The 9,337-nt window shown below is 41.1% G+C and overlaps 1 protein-coding gene across 1 annotated transcript; it reads left to right on the plus strand.

Moving 5' to 3' along the window:
• The first annotated feature begins 191 nt into the window (after nucleotides 1–191).
• Nucleotides 192–6,428, plus strand: LOC121533259 (zinc finger protein 813-like). The gene is made up of 2 exons (XM_041839072.2): nucleotides 192–425; nucleotides 5,207–6,428. The coding sequence occupies exons 1-2, from the start codon at nucleotides 269–271 to the stop codon at nucleotides 6,223–6,225; spliced, it is 1,176 nt and encodes a 391-aa protein (XP_041695006.1). The 5' UTR covers nucleotides 192–268; the 3' UTR covers nucleotides 6,226–6,428.
• The last annotated feature ends 2,909 nt before the right edge of the window (nucleotides 6,429–9,337 follow it).

Below are 9,337 nucleotides of genomic sequence, written 5' to 3' on the forward strand. Positions count from 1 at the left end.
GTTCATACAATAAATGATCGTCCAAGATCACCCTTTTACTAATTAACACTTCCCCACATTAAGTTATCAATTTCCATCATCACTGGTCTGTAGTGAAACTCCATCCACATGAGAGTGCTGTGATGTGTTTATGGGCTCACCACCCACTGATGCAAACAGAAGAAGAAGACAATACGGAAGTAAAACGGGGAGTGAGTTTGTGGGATCCATTCTTTCCTTTTGAACGAAGCGAATACTAACTGAATATCCAACTCTCAGTCGACTGAAAATGTCTAAACTACAGTTGTTGCATGTGTTTTTAAATGAGCGTTTAACGGCGGCTGCTGTGGAGATTTTCGGAGCAGTTGAGAAAACGGTAGTGGAGTACCAGGAGGAGAATTATCGTCTACGGAGACTACTGCGGATAACACCGGACATAAAACAATGTAAAATAGCTCGTATCATTTAGATCTATGCTGCCGTACAATTGCAAACAGCAGTGACTACACATTTGGTCACATTTTGTTGAGACCCAAATTAAGCTTTGTAGTATCTGTTTTATCTTGTTACAAAGTGTCCTGGTTCAATTATTTTCTGTTTAAGAGAAACTGGAGTTTCAAATGTGCAATAACTAACGTTAACGTTAGTTGTTCAGAGAAGGGTGCAATTGCGGCCCACAATTCGGGGCGTTTCAGCATGTGGGCATTTCTGCATCTGCAGGAACCTTGCTTCATCCTGCAACGCCATTGTTAGGCTGGACAATAGAACGAGTCAACATTTACCCAAGGCTGAAAAACAGCAATAGAACGTTGGCTAAGCTGGAACACTAGCGTGAGCCCATAGCAAATGAATTGAATCGAACGTTCCCAGGGCCTATTTTTACTGGAATTATGCTTAGAATTCAATTTAGCCTAAATAGCACAAAAAAATGTATCTGTTCTTAGGATGAAACTAAAGAAAAAAAAAAAACTTGTGTAGAAAGTAAACACCTCACCTCGATGGTGTCAACTGTGCTTATATCTGCGTAATGAGGAAGTAGTGAAAAAATGAAAACTTCAGACTATTTCTGGTCTAGTGATCGATGACAACCGATCTCGCTTTCCAGACTTACATAATTACAAAGAGGAGATTCTCCTGATTTAAAATGGTGTCAGACTTGAAAAAATCAAAATATACACATTGAGAGATATTTGGCGAAATAGACCGGCATACTTCTCCATAGGAAAACAATGGGTGGAGCTCAGGGTTCCAAGGGCAAAAAGTATTTTGCGGCTAGCATTTGATGACAACCGAGCTCGCTGCCCAGACTTACATAATTACAAAGAGGAGATTCTCATGATTAAAATGGTGCCCGACTTCAAAAAATCAAAATATACACATTGCGAGATATTTAGCAAAATAAACAGACATGCCTATATTCCCCCTATAGAAAACAATGGGACGACCTCAGAGTTCAATGAGTAATTGTTTGTTGTTACCAGCGTGGGCAGGTCTCATTGCCAAGAATAGCGAAGCAGGCATTGTGACGTAGAACATTCTGAAGGAAAGTTGGTGCCACAGTGCTCTATTTAACTAATAGGAGCTGGCAGGGTGAAACATGCCCTAAAATAAGGCCTGTTTTTTCGTGATTACTTTGAAACTATGAGAAGCAGCTGGGACATATGGTAATATTATGAAACTGGGCTCCACGGCAGATGCAATGAACTAGTTTTTATCCGAAAAAAGCGTTGTTAAAAATGTAATGTGTCCAGCCTACCATTGTTTACAGACAGCTCGTTGCGGACGCTTCCTTAACCAGGCGTCCTTTATAAACCAAATCTAAACTATTTGGTTTCACCAAAATAATGTTTCCAGTTGAGGCATATTAAGTATATCTAGGAACAATGCTTACTCTTAGATGTGTTGAATGTGCCCTTCCGTATAAAATAAGCGTTTAAAACGGTTTATCTAGGGTCTCCCATTTTTGGCCATTCTAGACAACACAGTTGCGCGAGAGTAAGCTACAATGTAGTCTCCCACTTCTACAGGTGGAAAATTGGAGACCCTGGATAAAAACCTGTTTTAAATGCATATTTGTTAGCGAAGGACACATTCAACATGTCGAATCGTAAGTATTGTGATATGGCTCTGTTGACTGTAAAAGTTATTTGGGTGAAACCAAATAGTTTAGAAATATTTTGTACGTTATGGCGGAAAATGCTTGAGGGTTACTTAAATGCAACATTCAAAATGTGAAAACATAATTACATAAAACCGTTAAATACATTTGGAATGTAGTTAGAACCCTCAACTGTTTCCATCAAAAAGAAAAGTTGGTTCAACACATTTAGGTTGTAGATACTGTACCTTTCTTTTGCATTACCCATGTAGTAGTTTAAGGGCAGATCAGTGGTCAGGGTTGACATGCATAAAATGTTTTCTTCATAATAAGATAATCCATCAATGTATTACCACTTACATTGCCTTAAGAAAGTATTCACACCCCTTGACTTGTTCCACATTTTGTTGTTACAAATTGGGATTATAATTAATTGAATTGTCAATTCAATTAATTATATGCTCTACAGAAAATACTGTCAAAGTGGATGAAAAATTATAACATAAAAAAGAGAAATAAAACATTAATATCTTCATTAGATAAGTATTCAGCCCCCTGAGTCAATACATGTTAGAATCACCCTTGGCAGCGATTACAGCTGTCTTTTTCGGTAAACACACCTGGATTGTACAATATTTGCACATTATAATTTTTTTAACTCCTCAAGCTCTGTCAAGTTGGTTGTTGATCAAATTTATTGAAAATGAAATACAGAAATATCTCATTTACATAAGTATTCACACCCCTTTGCTATGACGCTCCAAATTTGAGCTCAGGTGCATCCAACTTCCTTTGATAATTCTTGAGATATAATTACAACTTTGATTGGAGTTCACCTGTGGCCAATTCAATTGTTTGGACATGGTTTAGAACAGGGATGGGCAACTAATTGCATTCTAAACTGAAGACTATGATTAGATGAATATTGAAGTTAGGTGTGTTAGCTAGTGCTAGAAGAAAAAAAACACACCTGTCTATATAAGGTACGACAGTTGACAGTGTATGTCAGACCAGAAACTACCATGAAGTCCAAGGAACTCGCTGTAGAGCTCTGAGATAGAATTGTGATAAGGCATATATCTGGGGAAGGGTATTAAACAATTTCTAGAGTGTTGAAAGTTTCAAAGAGCACAGTGGTCTCCATCATTGGGAAATTGAAAGAATATGGAACTGCCTAGAGCTGGCCGTCCGACCAAACTGAGCAACTGGGCAAGAAGGACCTTGGTCAGGGAGGTGACCCAATGACCACTCTGACAGAACAACAGAGTTCCTTGGCTGAGATGGGAGAACCTGCCAGAAGGACAACAGTCTCTATTGCATTTCACCAATCTGGGCTTTATGGGAGGGTGGCCAGAAGGAAGCCACTTCTGAGAGCATAAGGCAAAAGATTCTGTGGTCTGATGAGACATAAATGTAACTATTTGGCCTGAATTCAAAACGCTATGTCAGGACAAAACCAGGCACAGCTCATCACCTGTCTAACACCTACCCTACCGTGAAGCATGGTGGTGGCAGCATCATGCTTTGGGGATGCTTTTCAGGGCAGGGACTGGGAGACTGGTAAGGATAGAGGGAACAGTGAATGGAGCCAAATACAGGCAAATCCTTGATGAGAACATGCTTCAGAGTGCAAATGATTTACATTCCAACAGGACAATGACCCAAAGCATACAGCCAAAGCAATGCTGGAATGGCTTCAGAATAATAATGTAAAAGTTCTTGAGTGGCCCAGCCAAAGCTCGAACTTGAATCCCATTGAAATTCTGTGGAAAGACTTAAAGATTGCTGTTCACCGCCGCTCCCCATCTAATTTAAAAGAGCTTGAGAAAATCTGCAAGGAAGAATGTGAGAAAATCCCCAAAACCAAAGCTGATACAGACATACCCAAGATGACTCAAAGCTGTAATCGCCGCAAAAAGAACTTCTACAAAGTATTGACTCGGTTGTGAATACATTTTTACATATTTAGCAGACGCTCTTATCCAGAGCGACTTACACTATCTTTTTATTTTATTTTTCACACTGGCCCCCCGTGGGAATCGAACCCACAACCCTGGTGTTACAAACACCATGCTCTACCAACTGAGCTACATCCTTGCCGGCCATTCCCTCCCCTACCAATTGTGCGCCGCCCCATGGGTCTCCTGGTCAGCTATGACAGAGCCTGGATTCAAACCAGGATCTATAGTGGCACAGCTAGCACTGCGATGCAGTGCCTTAGACCACTGTGCCACTCGGGAGTCCACCCTGATGTAAATGAGATATTTCTGTATTTCAATTTTTCTGTATTTAATTTTCAATAAATAAAAATGTCTAAACATGTTTTCACTTTGTCATTATGAGGTATTGTGTGTAGATGGGTGAGATTTTAAAAATGTATTTAACCCATTTTGAATTTAGGCTGTAACACAACAAAATGTGTAAAAAGTCAAAGGGTGTGAATACTTTCTTAAGGCACTGTATCTACTACCTACACCATATTTGGCTGGACAGCAAAAAATAACTTTATAGCCATTTTTCTCAGTTTCACTGTTTGCGTAGTTACTGCTCTTTGCCTTTGTAGGGCAGTATAAATATCTAGTTAAAACTCAACTCAATATCTTTTCTTTCAAGTCAACACAGCTTGCCCATAATGTTTGCACTGCAGTGACGAACCAGGGATATAGCTTGAAAATGTACCTCAATCCAGGGATGGAAGGTGTTGCTGTACTCCTTGATTTTTTTGGGTGGGATAATGATACAAGTAGAAGATTGAAATACTGCTTGTTTTTAATTAAATTGCCTTTTCCTTCAGCATACTAATGCTAAAGCAGCCCATTGGATTCCACAGCCTTCCTGCAGCTACTCACCCAAACACTAGGCATCACATTTTCATTGAATCCAATGGGCTGCTTTAGCATTAGCGAGCCTTTATAGAACAGTTTCTTATGTATTTTTGTTTACTGTGCATGATTAAAAAGTTGTCTGTCACAAAAAACTTATTGAAATAGCATATTGCTTGGTATGTACACTCAGGCATGTCTAAAGGATACAGGTCTATATATCATAGAGATCTATAATTCTGTTGTATCATTCAGTTGTGCTATTTAATTCTGTGGTATACAAATAACCTCTGCGCCTTCCCTCCAGACTCCTTGCAGCTCTCTCTTGCTGTCTCTGAAGAGAATGTTCCCCTTGAGCAGCAGCACTTTGATCAGGAGTGGAGCCCCAGTCTGGGGCAGGAGGACCCAGAGCCCACACAGACTAAACAGGAACATGAGGAACTCAGGACCAGTCAGGAGGAAGAGCAGCTTCAAGGGCAGGAGGCTGATATCATAGAGTTCAAATTCCCTCATATTTGTGTGAAAAGTGAATGTGATCAGGAGAACCCACTTCATTCCTTGTCTCTTCCCCAAACCCAGACTGTGGAGAACAGAGAGAGTGCCTCTAAACCAGTGGATCTCACACCTTTTGTCACTGTTACCCACCTAAAGGGTCTTGACATTCCCTATGACCCTCCAGATAATCAAAACAATGCCTCCAGCCACAGGTCAGCTGTAAGCAGCGACCCAGTAGGACTTGACAGCAGCCCACCATTGGATCCCAACCCATCAATGGGGGAACACTGTTCCAAACCCAGCACCACGTCTAGAAAAACTCACCGCTGCTGTGACTGTGGAGAAACGTTTGCTCTGAAAGCTGACCTGCAGGGGCACGTGACTCTCGCCAAGAAGAGACCCAGCGAATGCCGCCTCTGCAAAAAACGCTACAACTCCACCTGTAAATTAAAGGCCCATGTCAGACTCTGTCACATGGAGAAACCCTGCACCTGCCCCTTTTGTGGAAAGACCTTCAAACTCAAAGGAGATCTGTCCAGACATATGAGGATTCACACAGGAGTGAAACCATTTAGCTGTGGAGACTGTGGAAAGAGTTTCAATCAGAAGGGGCACCTAACTGAACATATAAGGACTCACACAGGAGAGAAACCATTTAGCTGTGGTGTCTGTGGGAAAAGCTTCATTCAGAAGGGGGACCTAAGGAGGCATATACTGACTCACACCGGAGAGAAACCATTTAGCTGTGGTGACTGTGGGAAAAGCTTCAATCGGAAGGGGAACCTGAATTTGCACATACTGACTCACACAGGAGCGAACGTCCACAAATAAAGAAACAAATAAAGAAAACAGGATGGAAACACAAAGAAGAAACAAATTAGGACAAAGACATCTTGTCAGAAGATGGACAACACTCTTTGGAAAAGCAAAGCAACTCTGGAACATTCATTCTCTGGGTTTCAGATAAATAGATGTCATGAATTGACTTTTGTAAAACGTTCTATGTAAATAAAGTTTGATTTGATCTAACAGTACAGAGTAGTTGAAAACTCATGGTCTGCTGTTCAAAGTCTCTTGATGTATTCACATCATTATAAACAGGAATTCCTGCTCATTTGGTTTTGGAATGTCTGGAGAATAGTCTGCCAGATGTTATTGACATTAATGTATACTCCAAGAAATTGTGTCCAATATCCATTTTAATCAGTTTTGTCTTAATGCTGCTAATTTATGATATTGTTAATGTTCATACAGTGTATATGGTAGGCAACTACAGACTGATCTATGGTCATGGTTATGAGTAGGATTCGTGGAGACAGTGGAGGGTAAGCTGATCCTAGACCTGTATGTCTAAGGGCAATGTCTAGACCTTTATGGCCCAGGACTGTGGCCATACCCCTCTTTGTTGTCTGTTCCCCCTGAATCACTACAGCACTAACTGGATATACTGTCCTCAGACATTGAAAATCTAGGGCTCGATTCTATCCATATCGCGGTTCTTTGTGTTTTAGCAGGTAACTTCATTAACACTTCCTTGGATTAACACCTCCCTAATTTGAAATGCAAACAGTCGCCATGGTTTAAAAACACTTCCCTGCCCCCAACCCTCCCAATTTGTCAGTTACCCACTGATATGTATAATATGGGTAGATAAGGGGCTGTTTGAAAGGGGGTAATATAAACATTGCTTTATCTTTTTATTTTTACAGATAATATACTACATCTTCTGTCTGAAATGGGTATTGTAGTGATAAGCTAAACCAAGATGCATTTCTATGGTAAAATTCAGTAATACCTGCAACTCAACAGTAAAGGTTTTGATGATGATGCATTTGCTAGATCTCTAGTGCTGTTGATGTCAGAATTGCACTCTTCTTGGGACAGCAGTTGTTTATATAGTCTACCAGCGCCGTATACATGTATCTGGCACTGGTAATAGTCTACATCAGTGAATGTCAATCTGGGATAGTTACCCCTCATACTTGGACTATCCACAGGGGGTACTAAGGAAGACTCATTACATAAGCCTAAGTGATTGGTTGGTTGCACATGAGGGTACTTCGGCCAGAGCAAAATGTGATTGGAGATTCAAGAATGACTCTCATGGAACAGTGGGGACTGTGAGGGGACAAAACACACACACACACACACACACACACACACACACATTCTAACACAATAATTGTTTAGCTGTATTGTTTGTGTATCATTGTATTTTACATTTGTGTGACTGTCCTTGTGTATCAGTGTTTTGTTACTTGTCATGTTTTGTGTTTTTTTGTGGACAACCAGGAAGAGTTTCTGCTGCTTTTGCAAATGCTAATGGTGATCCGCCCCCACAAAATATGATTTTTTTACTGACATTTTCTTGATTTAAAATGGTTTATGACTGCATCTAGTGGCTGCTTGTAGAAGTGCATGATACAAAATGGACCACAGAAATGCAATGTAACAGCACTGGTTGTGAAAGCTTGGCCCAGACAGACATACAACAGGGTAGGTCATGAACCCGCAGGGAACCCTTGTTGTGGTCAAAATACAGTATACATGTATTTCCAATGGAGCACACCTACTCAGAATGTGCAATGTGCAGGTAGCTCATTCTACAAGTGCATACTGTACCTCACACAAGTATATCCTCAAGTTACTCTTATGAAAACAGTCACAAAGTGAAATATCATTGATAAGTAGAGGCGTGTTATTGATAAGCAGTGTCATATTTTGGTTGCTTGGTTGATGTTTATTACAGACCTATACCAACACCACCACCTCCCTTCCTGAGGCCAGGATGGCCAGGATATCCCTGTGGTCCTCAACCTGCGCTAAGAAACGTCTATGCAAAGGTGAGTAAAGACAGTCTCTTTTAACAGCAATGAGCCCATAGAGGCCTGGCATGTATGACTTTGAGTAAGAGTGAGAGTCACTAACAGGAATAGTGTCAATTATTGTGAATGAGGCTTTACTGATGCTGTAGCCCTGTACTAAGCAGAGATGATTGAGGTTTGTTCTTCTGTCCTACCTGTCACAGATCCACAGAGCAGATATGTGGATGTCCTGGGCCAGGAATGGAAGACCAGCCCCGTGACTGAACGTCCTTCTGTCCCCAATGAACCAACTCAAACTCCTGTATGTGGTCCAGAGCCGACCAACATTGGAGCCCCTGGGTGTAAAGTCCAAGACCAGCAGAGAGGGCTGGCTTGGCTTCGGGTGTAAGAAGGACCACCTCCCAGATGACCACAACAAATCTTCATGACCTGTCGAGAAACATTAGTGGAATAATACACCGAACGCAATACACAGGACACAGAGTTTGTAATTCGGAAATGGTTGAGTGATAGTTGAAGATTGAAAACGATAGATGGTTAAAGACTGATTCTCATTCCTATCATCTTCTTCCACAGATTGTGTGGGATCAGACTCTCAATAGATGGGTGGATAAGAGCGCAGCACAGCTGCGCAGGAGGTGGTATCAACTTTCAACTGTCATTTTAAATCAGAGCATTGTACTTGTATTTGAACTGTGAGCATGTTATTATATGGTTGTGTACTACTTGTTTTTACATTTTGTCAATATTTTATTTTACAGACCAAGCCTCCACCACCTCCCCCACCAATGGGGATGTACCTACCTCCACCAATGGGGAATGCAGGCTATCTGCGGGACTCTGGTGGTCCTCCCAAGGGTAATAAATATGTACTCTGTGAAAGCAGGTGAATAATAATAATAATGTATTTAATTTCTATAGCGCTTTTCATAGAATCTAAATATATATCAGGCCAGGTCAATCAATAGAGGCCAAGTCTTTGAATGCTGCATCCTCCGAAGATGGAGAGGGTCAGTTCATGGCTTGAGCTGGTCAGAGGATGGTAGATGATGGCGATAGAGTCTGCTGATGATCTTGAAGAGGGCAAGTATGGGAAGCAGCCTGAGTCTTATAGCCAC

This window comes from Coregonus clupeaformis, unplaced genomic scaffold (assembly GCF_020615455.1).
Source record: "Coregonus clupeaformis isolate EN_2021a unplaced genomic scaffold, ASM2061545v1 scaf3368, whole genome shotgun sequence".
NCBI lineage: Eukaryota > Metazoa > Chordata > Actinopteri > Salmoniformes > Salmonidae > Coregonus > Coregonus clupeaformis.